Consider the following 19865-nt stretch of genomic DNA (forward strand, 5'->3'; position numbering starts at 1 on the left):
AGCCAATATTTAAGTAAAGATTTGCCTTAAGGAAGCAGAATTACATTTAAGTGAATGTTACATTGAGAACTTCTTTTTTTTTTTTTTTTTTTTTTAGTCAAGGAAGCTTTTTTTTTTTTAACATTTATTTATTTTTGAGACAGAGAGAGACAGAGCATGAATGGGGGGAGGGCCAGAGAGAGAGGGAGACACAGAATCTGAAGCAGGCTCCAGGCTCTGAGCTGTCGGCACAGAGCCTGATGCGGGGCTCGAACTCATGGACCGTGAGATCGTGACCTGAGCGAAGTTGGACGCTCAACCGACTGAGCCACCCAGGCGCCCCTACATTGAGAATTTCTTTTCCAAAACACAAAATTCAGAAGACCAGTCAAACATAAATGTGTAAGTAAGAATATTACTTATGAAACAGTACATAATTTTTGAAAGAAATGTTTTTAACCAATGACCATGTTTTCAAACCTTCACCAAAACATTATTTCATCCCTCAGCTTCAAAATATTTTCTGCTCTTAAACATGAATGAGAGTTAAGTACAAATGCCAATTAAATAATTTAATATTCAACTCTGGGGTAGCATGGACTTTGAAAAGCTGTATTTTATACAAGGCAATTCTAAAATTTTATGTGGATATTTTAGTTGGGAATAAAAAGAAGATTGCTTATAACATACAAATAGTTACCACAATCTGTAAATTAGACCATCCTACTCTGTTGTTGGTATTAAAATAATTTTTGTAGCCAAAATTATTATAACTGTATATAAACGGGGGTTGAAACCACCCAACAAGCCACAAATAAGTACGCATGTGAATTAATTCTTCATCAACCAACAGCCTTTAATTACCACGCTAAGTCACCGGGGATTCACATACACAGACCTGCCCAAAAACTTCTTCATTCACAGTGAATGTCAGGTCCAGGATGTCATGGATATCATTGTCTTTCATCCACTGCAGGCTCTGGTGGAACTCTTCATCAAGGTATTCTAGATCACTCAGGTCACACAGACTAAGATGATAAACAGATAGAAGCAGATATGTAGGGATGACTGTTAGGAAAACCCCACAGACACAGGAAAGAAACTAAGAATTGAAGACAAGAACAAGGTCAACAAAATAGGCAGTGATTTCTGGAATGTTCTCAGTCAAACTCAGTAACCAAAGCAGCTAAATAATAAAAAAAAAATACGCTATACGATGTAAAAATCCTGGATATATAAAATGCCTTAAATCAACCAGCCTGTCCGAGTGGCTGCCATTTGCCTAGTCATTCACGACTAATGCCAGAGCAGGAACTGGAACTCAGGTGTTCACAGCCTGAGTCCCATATTCTTTTGGCTACGTTATACCACCTTAAAACGCTGTTCTCATAATTAGATATTTTTGGTGTGTTTCTATACTGTACTTTAACTTTGTTATTTTTTTCAAAGACTAGATTGAGTGATCCACATTCACATACATCTCCTTTTTCTTCATGGTTCTTGTTCTTTCCAGGTTTCTGAAAACAGCAAGCTATGGAATCTCTCTACAATTATAATAGTTTTCCATACTTCTTTCCTCTTTTTTCATTGTGGAGAGAGGATCTGCATACAATGAAGTTACTGTTCTATAGCCCAGTTTTAAGGTGGTAACAACTGATTTGCTTTTGTTGTTTTGAATTTTCCCCCCATCAGCCCAATTTCAGAGGTCATTTTGTTTGGTTCAGTATAAACATTTATTAGGCATCAAGGATGTGCCAGACATCTTAGCACCTACTTGATAAACAGTTACTGCCCTCAGGGGCTAATGGTCTAGTTGGGGAGACAGGCACACAAATAGGTCAATTAATATAAGGTGATGATGATAGCCTAGGCTGGGTAACACTTAAAATTTGTGTATTTCTTACATGAATGTTACACTCCAATTAAAAACAATGATAAGGTAGATACAGGGAGCTCTCATAGCAAGAATGCGGGACTTCAACCTGGAGATTCAGGAAAGTCTTTTGGAGTAGGTAATACCTACATCAAAATTTGTAGGCTGTTTAAAAGATAGAGAAGTAAAGGGAAATGGATGAAAAGAAGGAGAAGGGGGAAAAGAAAGGGAGGAGAGAACAACATTAACAAAGCACAAGGCCATGGAATATGCAAAATACTCAAGCATACTGGTAGTATCAGAGAGTTAACCACAAGACATAACATCCAGAAAAGGCTAGGAAGGTAGCTGGGACCAGACCTTGAATATCATTCTAAGGAGCGTGGTGCTTCGGAACTACGGAAATATTTTAGGACAGGAAATGACATGATCAGATGTGAGATGCGATTTTAAATAGTTCTCTGGAGATTGTAGTGTAGAGGATTACTTAAAATGGGGGTGGGGAGAGGAGTGGTTCTCATCAGATGGTGGAGGCAATTAGTAGACCACTACAGTAATCTGGCCAAAATAAGATAAGAGTTTTATTTTAAGAGCACAGCTATTAAGGGTGGACAGGAGAAGATGAATTTAAGAATTATTTAAGGGGTAAACATGGGCATTAGTAAGTGGTATCATCAGGGGTATAAAGAAGGCTATCAAAATAGGGGTAGCAAATGAACTCATGTTGCAAGCCAGCTCTGATTAACTGCCAGTCTTGAGGACTATAAGTTGAAAAAATTCCTGAGGCCAAAATGAATTCAGTGGGGAAAAGTATGATAAATGATTTGTGAACCACAGCATGGCAGTGGAATGGGTGGTAGGGAAGAGCAGAATCTGTGCTGTGTATCTGCCATCCCCGTGTGAGGGTGACTCCCAGTTTCTGACCAGTGACCTGAGAATCCCGGCACCATGGACTGTGACTAGGCACACTGGAGAAGGTACACTTTTAGGTTGAGGAAATTGAGGAGTTTAGTGGTCACCATGTTGATTTTGAGACGCCTAGGAGACATGCACGTGGAGACACTCAGTGGAATGTTGACCACATGAGCCTCTAACTCAAAGATTAAGACTAAGGGTGCAGATGTGAGCCAGTAGGAGAAGAGACAGGTGTAGACATTTCGCCATGACAGCACATAGAGAGAGAAAAGCAGGAGGGGGGAGAGGCAAGAATGGAAGCTCCAGGAACACCGAAATTTAAGGGGAAGTCAGAGGAGAAGCCCATGAAAGAGACATAAAAATAAAAGGGGAACTGGGAGAGAATAGTGTCAGGGACACCAGTGGAGGAAAGACACAAAGTAAGTGGGTGGGGTTCGGGGTCGGAGTGGTCAACAGTATCAAAAGCAGTAGGATGATACAGTAAGATGAGGACTAAAGGATATTCTTTAAAAGCTTCTAAGGGTTACTGGTGGCAAGGAAGCCAGGCTAAAGTGTGTTGAGGGCACATCAGCACAGACCACTCTTTTAGGAAGCTTATAGGAGAAGATGAGAAAAGGCAATGAAATGGGAAGGTGCAAATCAGACAAGGGGAACCCGAGAGGCAAATGGACAGCGCCCAGTTGCCCAGGGTTTCATCTGCCCAGACACCAAAAGGGAGGAAAGCAAAAAGTCTTCCTACTGACCCTCTTAAGAGCCCATTAGAAACGCTTGCTTTTCATTTGAAGTCTAGGCTTCCATTTTACAGAAAGCAGGCACATGGCCTCTGTCAGGGAATAAGCTGGACAGAACCCAGCAATCATTCTGTGCTTTCTCCTTGCAAGTTTGAGCTACTACCCCACCAGACAGTTGCCTTCTCCTGTTTAGCCTTGTAAATGACTACTGATTACAGGACAGAAACTGTTTGCTCTACATTTTACAATAATTGCAATCTTTCACTGTGGCAACAATGAAGAAAAAGTTCTGTGAATGCTAAATTCTCATCTGCCATAATAAATTACTATCTTGCATATAGGGAAGTCTCAAAAAAATAAGGGACTGCCCACCTCCAGCAACCAAACAAAAAATAAGACAAAAACAAAACAAAAGGAGAATGAAAACTTGGACCAAGAGTAAGCAGCTGAAGTCTGCATTAAGCAATATATAAAATGCTTCTCATAAAGGATAGGGGGCTGTGAGTCACCAAGACTAACCCACAACTATTCTATTAATAATCGGCATTAATACCACAGGAATTCCAGTGCTGTATTTGAAGTACAATTGTTTTGAAGAAACATGTGTTGCAACAAATGAGAATAAATTTTCTAGAACAAAGCAAAACTAAGACTTTAGGGGCAAGACAGAAATACAGGGTTGGGGAAAACACAGTGACCATATTTGAAACTGTTTTAGCTTCAGACATCCAAGCAGATACATGACACTGACAAAAGGCCCTTTTTTAATAAAAGAAATATTACATTCTTACATATTAATTGCACAAGCAACAAAAATACTCTTACATTCTGAGAAGAGCTTTATAAAAGGGCCGTGTGAAGAAAGCATCCAACAAATACTGGTGTATTAGCGCAAGACCAAGAATCCTACCACTGAATCGGAACCTGTGAAGAAAAAGCACAAGACAGCTTACACATCATGAGGCAGTTTCTAAATTGTTCTATCTGACTTCTAGAAAACCTTTCAGCTCTAATCATCTAAGTTTGTCCAGGACTGATCATTTACTGGGTCCGTGAGAGTTTGTGTGCATTGTAGCCTGTGTCTTCATTAGGCAAATATTCACATTTACTTGAAAAAAATCTGTTTCACTCTGTTAATAATTCCTTCACCTCATGTTAATAATGTCTACCATGTAGCACCCCACATGGTCAACACGAATTCCCCATGTGCAGGTCAGTGAAATTTCCCCAAGCCATTTCTCAGAGATGACAGACTGAGACCAGTGGTGGTGGGGAAAATGCTGTCCCCTTCTAGTTTGCTTGCAAGAATATTCGCAGAATTTCTCTAATACAAACCCACTAGCAATCCCCTCTTGAGGAAAAGCCCAATCTCAAAGTGAGAAAGTTCCTATACCTGGTCTCTCTCAAACTGCACTCCGGATGGTAATTGTCACGATCCAAGAATTATGCATGTGGACCTTTGGGGGAGTTTCCTCATGGGACATTCTGTTCTCTAAAATTTCAAGGCTCAATCCTATTCTGAATCACTTTGGAAACTTTACTAAATACATCAGTCATGATTGGATTTGCTGAGATGTACACTTATTTTCTCTTTCAGAAAGGGATCCAAAAGTGTACATCCACACTGAAGTCCATACAGTCCATCTGTGATTTTAGTATTAGACAGCCATTTTAAGATGAATGTCCAGCAGCGTTGTTTTCTTTATTTCCACCTAAGGTAGCGTTAACTGTAATAGCTACAGTTAAGAGGACTCCAAATTGTAACTAAATGGAGTTAATTTGAAGAGTAAGTCCTAAAACTTAATGCCCTCCACCCACCAATATTAACCTTCATGACTCAAAGAGAATTTTTCCATGAGTCTTACTTACTTCTTTTTTGTTGTTGTTACTATAAATAAAGAGGAACAAGCAAATAGGGGTTATAGAGTATTTAAAGTGTATAAACGCAGGGATTAAAAAGGTATGTAAGGACATTTGGAAAGAGTGCAATTCAGGGTTTTCAGAAAAAGTAATCCCCAGAGGGGAATCCTATACCAGTCTTCCTTGATGATTTTATGTGAAAAAATAGAAAAGGAGCAGTCCCTGGCTACAAATTTCAATAGCTAATAGGGTAAGCGCCACTGCTGAGACTCTGAGCCCGTGTCCTTCTGCCAGGTTCTCTTCTACTATCGGTTCTTCCAGGGCACCGCACCCTCCCTCCCTCCTACTAGAATGCCATCATTACCCTCAGCCAGCACCCCAGCTGCTCTGCCCCACCCCCAGTGTTGGCCACTTCCCCAAGGGCTGCTCTAGCAGCTGCCGGACCTCTGGGTCAGGACCTTCTCCCACCCCATCTCACAGCTCAGAGATGCCCAAAGGTGCAGAGCAGAATCTAGCGATTTTGCTGGGAACCTAACATCATCTGGAACCTTCTTTCAATGGGAAAAAAAACCTTTTGAATTCTACCCAACTCACTTAAAATCGGTCTTTTGGAATATATTACTTCTCGGTCTTTTGGCTACGATCAAGTGTGGGATATAATCTATCCCTAGCTTGGAGACTGCCTGCATATGTAAATTTGACAACAAAAATAAGAGTCAAATGAAACTGAAAATATGATTTTCTCCAAGGAAAAAAGTGTTAAAAGAAAGAGGGGTTCCTATAAAAAATACTCTCACAGAAAATCAACTGAAAAAAAGTGTTGAGGAAAAAGTACTTACCATTCATGGTGATTGTCTACAAAAGCAGACATGGGACTTATTTGTACTGTGTATGTGTCGTTGGCTGAATATTCAAATAAGCCATAATATGGGTTAAAGAGTTCTCTGGATACGAGGAAGAAAAACTCTCTGGAAGGTCCACTGTAATCCAGCCTTTAGAAAAATTTCACAGAAAGGATAACCAGTTATTATTATTTTTTTTCTATATATATTGGGCACATTTTCTACAGAGCTCAGCTTTCTATAGAATAGTCATTACAAGTCTAATTGCCCGCATGTCTGGACTATCAGAATAAAATGAATGATCATGAGTCCCAATCTTATCCATGTCTTGACCCAGAATAGTGGAATGGGCATTTGTATGAGGCATATCCAAGGCTAAAGCTACACATCAGATAACGGATAAAACAGGCAATATGCCAATAATTTGGTTGCATATATACACACATATAAAAAAGTAAATGTTTTCAATGTCTGGAATGGAGTTATGGAGAAAGGGAGTACATTGGGAAATACTTAAACAGAGTAAAACCAGAGAGTATTGGCTACCTACATCCATGGGACATGGAGTCCTTATGGATTTCTGAAACACTTTGAAATGGGAGAAGAAAGAGACTTTCCTGAACTGGTGATAGGAGAGTACAGATACAAGACCCCCTAGGGAGATCAGAGGCCCAAAAAATGGAATGACAGGGTTCGAGTGAAAACTTTAAATTATAAAACACCAAGGAAAATTATAGACAAGTAAAATGAGGGTGTCTAAAGCTTCCTAAACGAAGGTATCCAGAGAAGAGGCTGAAACTCTAGCACCTGAACTACAGTGTAAATTCCATTTTACTTAGAAAGACATCAGGGTGAAGGAGACGCATGAGAAGCAATTGCGTTAGCTTTGAGGAATGACAAGTGGCCAAGAATGCTGAGAGCAAAAAATGCAGCAAAGAGGAGTTTGTAATAGAGTGATTTGATACGCTAAATTTAAAATGAAAAATATAAAGCACATCTATCCCACGATGACAAGTTTACACAAGGGTTCAAAGAAAGGAGGGAATGCTGGAGGGGAACGGGAAGCTGCGTGGTGGGATTCTGCAAGATTTCTTTTGTTCACTCTACTTTTTTTCTCTTCTGGAATTTTCTCCATTGGCATTACCGCATTTTTTTTTTTTTTTTAATGAAAAAGGAAAATCATCTGAGTCTTTTCCAGTGATGGGATTGTGTGACAGAGAAAAATTACCTTGTTATAGGTGGAAGAAAGAGATGGGATACTTGTAAGCAAAATAAAATGGCTTTAATAGCTCTTCGTTGAGAGTTTAATAGAATTTACTTAGAACGTACTTCAGCCATTCACATACTACTTTGTCAACTTTTGCCATATCTGAATATATAGGTACTGTTAAGTGTGCTTACCACGTTTCATTATCAACTTTAAATTTTCTTGCTTTTCTAATGTAGCCTGTATTATGTCTTACATAATATTTATGAAATTATGATGTGCCAGCTTTATTTTTTTCTAATACACATTAAAAGAAATATGTAAATATTTTAAAAATGTCAGTTTGTGTAATAGCTAAAGTCATCTCATACATCTCCGGTCCTCACTGCACTTTGGGAAATACGAGTGTAGACAGGAAACCTATGTGTGCAGAAAAATGCAAACATTAACACACGCTCTCAGAACCCAAGAGGCCTTAAGGTGACATGACACAGCTGTCTCGAGGCAGCTGAATATAATTGTGGCTACCAGGTGACCACCAGCATTGGTGAGACTGTGCTAAGATTACCATGGGGACTCCCAAAGCAGCACCTGGGCTCCCTCCCGGGCACAATGATGCGGACTACCTCTCCACATGCTAAGACCGCAGCAGTTGCCTGTGGCTTCCTCCCTCGGTCCTACTCCTGGCCTCTGACGCCACCGAGAACAAGTAGAATACTTCTTCTACTTGAATGCTCTTCACATACTTAGGCTTTTTTTCAACAAATATTTGAGTGCCTATTATATTTTGAGTACTAACCTAGATGTAAAGATATAAAATCTTTCAAGAAGTAATTTTCTATAGGAACTCTAAAGTGTAGCAGTTTTGGTATCCCTGGCTCTCTGTGTCCTCCCCCACTCTTGAACATGGCCACGTCTTTCAATCTCCTCTGAAGGAAAGGGCTGGGAATTCCCTTGACACCCTGGTCCTGTGCTCTGGACACTCTCCAGGGTGTCAAAGTCTGACCTAAGGGGTGGTGTCTAATACTGATAACAATACTTCAGGTGTGGTCTTGTCAGCACAGAGCTTAGAAAGAGCCCTTGTCCTCTCTTCCTGGACATTCTTCTTGCTAATGCAGCTTAAAGCCATCTTTCCTCATGGGACAGCCACTTTACTTTGTTGATTCATAATGTGCTAGTCATCAGCTCAAACCTTCCACCTGTGCTGCTTTATCCCAAGACTCTCCCCTCCTGTCTGCATGTCGCTGTATCTTTTTAGGACCTAAGTACTAGACTTTATACCTCTTCCTACTAAATTTCACTTTGTGAAACATGGTCCACATTCCAGTCTACCCAGATCCTTGTGGATGCAAATGTCCCTTTAAATTTCCTATTGATGGTGAATTTCATCATCAGATCCCTGTGTCTTTCCAGAAATAGAGAATGCCAATCAAAGGCATCTTAGAAGTCATTTTGTCCATCCCCTCATTTTACTGAAGAGAAGCCTGAGGCTGAAGGACATCACTGACTTGGATCAAATGAAAGCTGCAGGGGCAACTCTAGGCCTTGGCACAGGTTTCCTGACCCCACATTTAATGCTCATTACTCCTTACAGCCTACCGGTCAGTACATTTTAAATGTTATCAAGACTAATAAAAATGTTGCTTATAAAGCAGGGGTCAGCAAATTATGGCCTGAGGGTCAAATCTGGCCCATCCTCTATCTTTGTAAATAAAGGTTTATTGGAACACAGCCATGCACATTTGCTGACATGTTATCTGTGGCTGCTTTCCCACTATAGTGGCAGAACTGAGTAAGTACAACAAGAAATGTATGGCCTGCAAAGCCTAAAATATTTACTATCTGGCCTTCACAGAAACTTGGCCAATGGAAGATCAAAGAAAGGAAGAGGAAAATGCTCCTTTATTAAAATACCTGGCTTACTATAAATCTTCATCTTTAGTGAAGATCTCTTCAAGAAAATAATGACTATAGTACCCTAGGGTATATGTAACCTTAAGAATAGTCACAACTACTAAGTGTGAGACTGTGGTCTGCAGTGGCCCCTGACCTGAAGGGCCTTTCAGACACAATCGAGGCACATGAAGGGCCACAGACAACTGAAACGTGAGCCAGTTTTATAAGACGGTTTTCTTACAAAGAGACAACTGGTTTAAGAAAAATGGGCTTATAGCTGCTTAAAATTAAACAGTGGCATTCAGTTAGAAAGAGCTTTGAGCTTCAACTCTCAGTGTTTCCATAATACCACACCTACCAGAGTGTATTATAATAACCTGTTTATGTGCTTGCCTCCCCTATCCACACATCTAGGCTGTAACCATACAGAGAAGGGGACCGTGTCTCTTTCTCATTTTTGTATTCCAAGTACCTTAGCCTGATCTACCACAGGGGATCCATGTCTATTGTTGAATCCATGAGTGGAGCTCTCTGATGCTCTCTCTAAAGAAAATCAACATAATTTACATTGTTATTTGACAATCTAGCAGAGTGAATTATTTTGCACAAGTTTGCCTTCAGGTGGTAGATTCATTCAGTGATATTAGGGTATGCCAATCCTGAAAAGACAACTCGATTTGCACACATTGTCAGAAATCACTCAAGTGAATTATATTTAGCTTGGTGCTTGTCCCTTTCCAGATCTAATATCTTCTAATATGGTAAAGTTTTAAAACAACAAAAGCGGACCTCACTGATTGGTTTTTTGTTTATGATTAGAGCTGATTCTGGCTAAAGATAAGGAGAGTTTTCCCTGAAGTGTTAAAGTGAAAAGTAAAACTCCTTCCCCCCTCCCCCCCAAGAGAGAACAAAGCTAATAATAGTTCCTCTAGGAGGAAAATGAATCTTCTCTAACTGGTCACGTTTTTATCTGCTGGTGCGTGCGTGTGTGCGTGTGTGCGTGTGTGTGTGTGTGTGTGTTTTAACTCTAGCAGCACTGATGGAGCCACTCTAAAGCCAAGACAGTTTTAAACACTTGATTTGATTATCATCCAAAGCTTAGAATGCATATCTGAGACCAGGCTGTAGATTACAAATGATACACGTCTACCTAATTCAGTAAGACGTGTCCTAGCAGGGCATCTCGTGCATGTGCTTCCTGCAATGTCTTACCAACCTCTTCCATATAAATAGTTAATATGACTCATATCACAGGGATCGTTTGTTACATTCCTGTTTTGCCAGTTAGGTTGGTTCCACAGCTAAAGGCTTGGCACGGAAGTACAGAAACTCCAGACAACGGGTGGGTAGCCATACGACAGCTGCATCTGAGGGCATTTCGGAATATGCACAGATGTCTTTGGGCTGGCAGTGTAGTTTTGAGCCCATGAAGTGCTGAGGAAGCATTTTAAACACCATCTCATTGTTGGGCCAAGAGCACCCAAGTTGTCAGCGGTATTCAATACTTGTTAAAATAATTAATTTTGTAATTTTATTCTCCTGTCCTTTGTTTCCAACTCAAAATTACCAAAAACAAAGTATTACCACGTAAGTAGACTACTGAATGAAGGAGGATGGTGGCAGTAGGAAGTCACACCACTGTTTCCTATAAGTTTTCTGGAAGGCAGAAAAGCTTTGCTCTCTTAATAGTTGGTTCAGGCAAACATGGCCTTCCTACTCACCTTCTGATTCACCCTCGGGTATTTATAGCAGCAAGGCATTAGTTCTTGAGCTACTTAAGGAAGCCTGCTGGGTGAGTAAAGAATTTTGCAAGCAATTAGTGTGACAAACAAAATTCTGCCTGGTGATACCAAGCCCAAGCCTATGCAGAAGTACCCTTCAGCAGGGCTTGGATTATTGGGGTCACCCTGCAAATGTCTCTTTTTGGAGAAAAACAAGCAGCACCATGAAGTTTAACTTACATCTTTATAGACTGACTCCTGAGGAATAAATGGTCAAGCTCAGGACTCCAGACAAGTTCTAGCAAGGATTAGACCAGTCATATGTAAGAGCCTCTGGTTATTTTATAAGCAGAGATGCAGGAAAACCGTTTCCGATCTCATCTTCCTTAGTTATGTTCATCTGCCTGCCTCAGGAGAAACAGCACAGAAGGAGCTCATCTGTTCTTAAACCCCCGAACTACAACTGTTTGCACACGGTCCCTCCCTAGTCTAAGCGTGGTTTTGCAAGACAGATGATTGATGTCAATAGATGGCACCTCACATATAATGAACTCATTCTTCCTTAAAGAAAGGTGCCTTTTAAAGATCTGGCCATGGGGGGAAAAAAGAGGTGAGGCAATCACAGTATAAACATTCTTTCTTTATCCAGGCCATTATTGCCTTACTGTTCAGGGTACTAAGAAGTTAATGGCCCCGGACACCTTATCAGAATACAACAGTCTGCCTAGCTAACTTTTGACACCACGTAAGCTTTAGTTGCTAGGGCTTTTAACTGAGAAGAAAATAATATGCTGGAGAATATGCAGTGCTCTACTGGCCTCCTTCCTAAAGAAGCAACTTCTAGGCAGACAGAAGCCCAACAGAAAGAGGCAACCACATGCATGCAATTTCCCACCACATTCTGTCAAGATGACTCAGTTTCCAGCCATTCTGCCACTGCTGACTTCCTACCCTTTTTTGCAGGGGCAGATAACCAAATTAACTTGGGTGGAAAATGTAATGACTAGAACAAAACCTCCAGTTCTAACCAAATTAAATCACAGTGGTTTGCTTAGAAACTGTCTACTTTTTGTAAAAAGCCAACCATAACATTATTTTAGCGAGAAATAATAATTACTTGTCAACTAACACACTTGCATTCACAGGCTCTGGGACTATTTTTGTATTTTTAAAAATGAACATTGGTTATCACCAATATTCTGAGATTAATTTTACCTTACATGGAATTTGTAGTTATCCTGTAAATTTCTGACTATAAATTTTCTCATAATTTCTCTTGATTCAGCTGTTCCATTTCAGAATAATATATATGTATTTCAGACTTATGCAAAGAGCTCAAAGCAGAGCTGAAGTCTGTGAATCTGTTAATTCATACTTTTTTTGGAGTGCAAGCAGATGCAGTTTTGTTAAAAATAAATCCCTTTTGAGGCACCTCGGTGGCTCCGTCGGTTAAGCAGCTGACTCTTAATTTCGGCTCAAGTCAGGATCTCACAGATGGTGAGATTGAACCCTGAGTCCGGCTCTTCGCTGACAATTCAGAGCCTGCTTACAATTATCTCTCTCCCTCTCTCTCCCTCTCTCTCCCTCTCTCTCCCCACCATTACCCTTAATAATTTGGACTTTCCACAGAATTAACCATTTCTATATACATATTATTCTACTGACCTTAAGTGCAGAAGGAAGTATACATATACCCAAAATCACCCTGGTGGCACTCTCTCATCAGACAATAGGGAAATAAGAAAAGTTGTTTAGGGAAACATTTCCTAAATCTCCCAAATCCTGACTATATGCTTTCATTTAGCAAATATTTTGTCTTAGAATAGTTTTTTTATTTACAGAAAAGTTGCAACGATAATACGGAGAATTCTTGTATACCCAGTTTCCCTCTTATGAACACCTTACATTATTTATGATTAATTAACAGATACTGAGACATTATTATTAGCTAAAATCCATACTGTATTCAGATTTCCTTAGTTTTTACCTAATGTCATTTTTCTATACCAGGATCTCATCCAAAATGTTATATTAATGTTTAATTGTCATGTTTCCTTAGGTTCCTCTTGGCTGTGCCAGTTTCTTAGACTTTCCTTGTTTTTGATGACCTTAACAGTTTTTTATTTAATTTTTTTACGTTTATTTATTTTTGAGAGAAAGAGAGAGTGCTAGTGGGGTAGGGGCAGAGAGAGAGAGAGGGAGACAGAATCCAAAGCAGGCTCCAGGCTCTGAGCTGTCAGCATAGAACCTGATGTGGGGCTCAAACTCACAAGCTGTGAGATCATGACCTGAGCTGAAGTCAGACGCTTAACCGACTGAGCCACCCAGGTACCCCTGATGACTTTAATAGTTTTAAGGAGTACTGGTAAGGTATCTTATACAATGTCCCTCAATTTGGATTTATCTGAGGTTTTTCTCATGGATAGACTCACATTATGGGTTTGGGGGACCAAAGATTGTGGAGATAAGTGCCATTTTCATCACATCATGTGAAGGGTATATACTATTAACATGATATATCGCTGTTGATTTTAACCTTGATCATTGGGCTATGTGTTTGCCAGGCTTCTCCACTCTGGACTTACTTCTTTTTCCCCCTTCCCATATTATACTACTGGAAGAATGTCATTATGTGCAACCCACAATTAAGCAGTGAGGAATTATGTTGAATTATTTGGAAATCTTCTGCACAGATTTGTCTATTCGTCATTTATTTATTTACTTATTCAATCATGTATTTATATCAGTACAGATATTTACTTTATACTTTGGGTTATAATCTAATCCTACTTGGTTTTGCTGCTCAAATTATTCCAGCTTGGGCCATTGGGTGATCTTTCAGTTGGTTCTGGAGTCTCTTTGACATACTCCTACCATTGTGGATGTTTTGAGCACTTTTTTACTTTTTGCACTAGAAGCTACTTTAAGCTCCATCTTGTATACTTCCGGCCAGTCCTAGAATCAGTCATTTCTCCAAGGAATCTTGTTCCTTTTATTGAGGAATAATATTAGAAACCAAAACTAGCCACTGGGTGTATATGTTTTTAAATGCCCATTACTGGGGCTAGACATGACCCATTTTGAGAGCGTTAAAATTGATGGAGGGAGAGAGATGGAAAACTTTCACCTCTACACTTATACTTCAATAGAAAAATTTAGGTAGATTTTCACTTTGAATATTGATTATAATCCAGAAAGGAATGTTATGATCTTCAATTTTAATGCGGTTAAATCAATGTGTCTGAAAAGGTGGCAAAGTCTAAAATAACTTTTTAATTATATGTTGTTTTTGAGGTTTCTATTTTTTCAGCAAGAGTGCTATTTTAATCTTTTAAAACAGGGTATGTATTCTCAATGCTTTAACAGCAAAATGAAGTATATATATATCTAATAACCTATGTGTATGATGTTGACATGAATAAAGACATGAGACCAGAAGTTACCTGGCCATATTATTCCAGCTTCAATAAGCCATACACAGAAGGGGCTTGATACGATTGTTCCTGATGGCTGAGGTCCACACTTCAAAATACCCTACCTCTTGTTTTCCCTCTGGAGTTACAGGAAGGAGACAGGTGATGGAAACAGGAAACATGTGGACATTAGTGGCAACCGGATACAAAGGTATCAAACCACACTCAGCCTGGGCCTCCTCCTAGGAACAGATGTCATCAGTCCAGATCATAGGACAACTACCTGAGGATGATCAAGTAGGATAAGCATCCGCTCTATTCAAACTTCAGTACCAGGGCCTCCAAAGACTCTTCCCTACATCTCTGAGATCTCAACAAACTGTGCAAACAAAGAAGGAAGGAAGCTGGACTCCTGGGGGAGGAAAAGTATTCTCACCCAAACGAGACTAGTTATGTAAGGAAATATTTGGAATGCCATGCACACCTATGATTAGGCTTAAAACATTTGCCTTCATTTTCAACTGTGCACCTGCATCTTAAGCCAACAGAAGCTAGAAGTCTATTAATGCACTTCAGCAATGAAAATAAGTCACAGGCAAGCTTCTGCCCAAATTCTGTCACTTAGTCTTGTGTTCCCATATAATATTTTCCTTCAATGTAGTTACAGCTGGGACTATAAACAGCATATGTGATGAGACTAGTGGTTATCAGTCAGCTGTAAGAGTGAAAAGATCCACAGGTAGGAAAAAATTCTGATAGAGCAGAGTTCAGGAGTTTTGCCTCTATCCCAGTGCTGGTCCAAGAGTCCTGGATGAAAAGCCTAGTTTTGAATCCTGGTTTTGCTGTTACCTAGTTCCATCAGCATGCGCAAGTTATTGTACACTTTGGAGCCTCCAAATTAACCATATATTGAATGGCTGCATATATTGAATGGTTGGGTATTACTACTATGAGTCTATAATCTAGCACACTTTATTTCCTGGGCAGGACTGAGAAGAGTAGCTTTAAAATGATCCAAATCAACAGAGTCAAGAAAACAACCAGAGTTCAGGCTATTGTGTGGTACTTTTTAAATTGTCCCTCGTGATGGCTGGGTTACAAAGAAAGTGCTGCGACTTGAAACCCAGACCTGAAATGAGGAAGGAGGAAGGGGTCTGGACAAGACGAGAGCTGTCACCTTCTGAAGTGTTACAGAACAGCTGTTATGTCTATGTGGACGCAATAAACAGTGCGTAGGAGTCTTTGCTCCTTTGTTTCTTAACCCTAATCTCCACAAGCACACTCACGGAAGAGTCATAGAAGGCCGGAGACATTTGTTTATGACAGGTGGTTATTTTGGTAGGTGTTACTGTCCCCCCAAAAAGAGGAAAACTGGCGACAGAGAAATAAAAACCAAGGCCCAGGAGTTACTGCTTCAGAAGCTTCCAGGTAGAAGAGCAGGATTCTAATTCGTGATTCTGAAACTGAGCTTCTTGAACAGGTGAAGCGTGTACTCCTTCCACCCCAGTGCAGATTACATGCTCACAGATAGCAGAATTCCTGTCTTGTCCCTCACAGCCCCACTTTTTCCCTTTAAGAAAGAGATACGCACAGAGAAGAAACCAAACGAGCTTCTGCTCTCAAAATGATCTACAGTTACTAGCGTTTACCCAAGAATTTCTATGTCAAATGATTTAAAAACCAGAGGAAGCCTTAGAAAAAAAAAAAAAAAAAAGCCCAGAGGTTTAAGTGTATGAGAATGGCATTTCCTCCCAGAAGGGTTTCCTGTTTCAGGCAACCACAGCAACCACGTGGTGAAGCATCCACTGTGCAGCCGCAGTCTGTGTTCCACACACCACTTCTCTGTTCTACTCACCCTTCCTCCCCGACAAATGTGACGTACAGCTTATTTCTCTGTAAGTCTTTTCTGGAGTAGCCCATAATTTGATTAAAAGCATCTTCCAGTAAGTGATCTCTTCTGATAATTAACCTGTCCATAAAGAGACAGTTTGAAAAACAGATTATTTCCCAATCCTTATCTTTCTAGAACCGGACACTTTTGATTCAATTCCCACTTGCCATAATTAACTAGGTGAAAATTGCGGTGACTTACTACATTGTCGTCTGCAATAATACACATTTGGCTTTTGCTCTTAACAGTAGAAGTCAAAATACACAAGCAAATGGTTACCTAAGTGGAGCACTCCACCTACAACATATGAAAACGGCTCATGAGTCCTTTCTGAGTGGCCAAATCAATTTACCCCAGAAGGAAGATGATTGTAAAACAACATAGACCCAAAGCTTTTGTTAATAAAGAAAGGACAGCCCTATGAGGTCATGTTTTCAGTGAGAATGTACCTAGATAAGGAATGCAATTACGAAGTATGCAGGGAAAGACTTATCAGAACCAGAAGGAAAAAAAACAAAAAACAAAACAAAACCCTCCACACTCTCCAAAGAAGACACATTTATGACTATGCTTAATTTAATTCTCAAATTAAGTGAATCTGAGGTTCCCCGAGTGACAGATACAAATGAACGATACTCATAGCTGACAGTCTACTTGTGATGATGATAATAAAAGTCATCCTGAAGGTATCAGTTTGCAGTTAGTACAGATAGTCCTAGAAAGGGAAATAATAGGCTGAATGCAGGGAAGCCTGAGCGCAAGCCCTTCTTAAGTGAAGCGTGAGAAAGGGGAATCTCAAGCTGATGTACTTTGAGGGTGAGAAAGTAGGACCTGTGAATATACTGGAGGGAGCCCTCTCTGTGGGGCAGTGAGCTGGGGAGCTGGGGGTGGCTCCTGCATCTCCTCCCAGGCACCCAGCATCATGGGTGTGGCAGTGGAGACCCTTCCTCCTCTGCCCTCTCTCAGGTGGCACAGTGATCTCCAGTGGGTACGTGGGGCAGCAGTGGAGGAGAGGATGAAGGCAGTATGGATAAGTAGGGAATGAAAATAATTCTAGGCCAAACAGCGTGATGATGTTTAATTTCCTCATTGAAAGGTGGGTAAAGAAAGGCAGAAACAACATTCATGACATATTTCATTGGACAAGTGACATTTATTTCACAGAACAAAACAAAGCTGAGCAGTGTTCCTACAGTCAGGTCAGGAGACTGATACAGGACACTGTGACAGCCTTACGGCTGTCAAGTGTACTGTAAGCAAAAACAAAGAGGTACTTTTCAGGAGAAATAAATCAGCTTTTTATTTTGTCTATATTTTTACATGGAACGTGGTGTTTGTTTTAAAACCTTAAGCAGAATGGTGTTTAATTCCAGAACTTTGTTTTCGATGATCCTGTAATTCACACATCATTACCAAAATGATTACACTGACTAAAACAAAGACTGGTCATCTGAAATCACAATCAATTTCCTACATTCCCAACTGCATCCCATCCCTTCACCATCACCCAAGCCTGTGGTTTGTATCACTTTGACTTACTTTAATTTCCCTGGGCCTTGTCCATATCCTTTAGTCTCTAACTTCCTGTAAAAGTTCCTTAGTTTGGCTTCAAAGTCTCGCTTGTAAGGGGCAGGAGCCCGGGCATTGGCACGCTGAGTACCTAGAGCAAACCGTAAAAAGAAAAGGGTCCCGGTTTGTGCAATGTCCTGATGTATCACATCACCATGTAAAAACACTGCCAGGGGGATGAGAACACAGTCAACAAGTAAAAGGAGGCAATTCTTTCAGTGGCTTTGCTTCTCACCTCTTCAAGCTGGAGGCTCTAACAGAGCTGAAGTAAAGTCTTAAGATATTTCTATGCGGCATTTTGGTTGAGAATAACAATTCTGTTTGCATAGTTACAACGTGTGACCATGTGTGTGTCAAATATGTTTCCCTCTTCAGTCCAAACTAATATGAGTCAAGCAGAGTTACTCATGTCTGATGGTAACTGTTCAGGGTGGAATATCTGCTTGCTGCTGAGATGATATCATGGCAATTATACAGGAAGTTACAATGTGAAAGTATGTGGTATATAAAGCAAGAACAGCGAGTTTCCAGACTTGCCCTATGAAAAATGTACAAAATGTCTTCTAGATAGGCACTATAACCGAAAATTACTTTAGACTTATAATTAACATACATTTTATACTGCAGGGTAAAATAATCTTGATATAAACACAGAATTCAGACATAACTGCAGAGTCACCATGTTTCCTGGCAAAGCAAAGAATAAATAATAATGCTATTTGTTACACTCCTAATATGTGCCAAGTGCTATGATCATCCACATCCGGGTGCCTCAGTGGCTCAGTTGGTTAAGCATCCGACTGGATTTCAGCTCAGGTCATAATCTCACAGTTCGTGAGACTGAGCCCCGTGTCGGGCTCTGTGCTATCAGAGCCTGCCTGGGATTTTCTCTCTCCCTCTCTCTCTCTGCCCCTCCCCCATGCGTGGGCTCAATCCCTCCCCCCCCCAAAATAAATAAATAAACATTAAGAAAAATAAAGATGTTTCATATGTCATCCAATGGTAAGTCTCATTAAAATATAAGAGTAACACAGTGTGTTCCTCTTTTCGTAGAAAAATCTAGCTTTGTGCCACAGAGTGACTAACCAACAAGCTGGGACACAAAATTGATGATAAATATGGGAATCAGACGCAGAGCCATGACAAAAAATGCTGAACATTTCCATGAACTATTTCACAACACAACGAAAGGAACCAGAAAACAAAAATTGTGGAGTCTTGTGCAAGACATGCCATACAAACTCATTAAATATTTCTTTAATGAGTCAACTAAGTGATTACTATCCATTGCTAATACTATGTTAAGTTCAGCAACATATGTACAGATGAGGAAGGTGGGGTTGCTGAAGTAGATATTTTGGTTAGGAAGACAGAAATAAAACACATCAGTTAGATAAATAATTAAGTCCTAAACCATGTGGTCAACAAACTATAAAGCATAGGAGACAAAACTATAGCCTTGGGGCCGTACCCAGCCCTAATGATCTATTTTGCTTGGCATATAATTGTTTTTAAAGATTTAAATTAACTACCAACATTTAAATATTAGGAGATTTCAAGTAAAAAAAAAAAACAAACCAGAAAACAGCTTTTCTCTTGAAAATTGTTAGGGAACTCTTTCAACAACTGGCCTGCATTTTCCTTCAGGCCAAGGTGGCCAGCTGCTCCATTAAATGAAGACTGTGCCACAGCCGTTCAATGATCTTGATTGCCTGGCTCCCCCCAGTATTTGCATTTGGGATCAGTGTTACAGAAAAGTGATAGTAAGGGAGGGTAAGCAGAGATCAAGATGGAAAAGATCACCAAAAGGAGGCTTTATTGGAGCCAGGCCTCGTAAACACAAGAGAATCTATATCTTACGCTGGGGCAGGGCAGCGAGAGCTGGGAGAAGCCCCACATGCATGTTTGAAAGATGATCGAGGAGACCCTACTAACTCAGGGCACAGGGGAGTGTGCAGAGTAACTGGG

General features: G+C 40.2%; 1 protein-coding gene across 6 annotated transcripts in view; it reads right to left on the minus strand.

Moving 5' to 3' along the window:
* The window catches only part of HECW2 (HECT, C2 and WW domain containing E3 ubiquitin protein ligase 2), a 392473-nt gene that overhangs the window by 27722 nt on the left and 344886 nt on the right, over nucleotides 1-19865 (minus strand). For all 6 annotated transcript variants that reach the window (XM_040475725.1, XM_040475723.1, XM_040475726.1 and 3 more), the window contains 5 exons: nucleotides 17868-17988; nucleotides 16293-16406; nucleotides 6198-6350; nucleotides 4324-4422; nucleotides 878-1007 (listed from right to left, as the gene is read on the minus strand). In XM_040475725.1, coding sequence (XP_040331659.1) covers nucleotides 878-1007; nucleotides 4324-4422; nucleotides 6198-6350; nucleotides 16293-16406; nucleotides 17868-17988 — 617 coding nt within the window. The remainder of the gene's footprint in view (nucleotides 1-877; nucleotides 1008-4323; nucleotides 4423-6197; nucleotides 6351-16292; nucleotides 16407-17867; nucleotides 17989-19865) is intronic.

This window comes from Herpailurus yagouaroundi, unplaced genomic scaffold, assembly GCF_014898765.1.
Source record: "Herpailurus yagouaroundi ecotype Mexico unplaced genomic scaffold, PumYag 140, whole genome shotgun sequence".
Taxonomy (NCBI): Eukaryota; Metazoa; Chordata; class Mammalia; order Carnivora; family Felidae; genus Herpailurus; species Herpailurus yagouaroundi.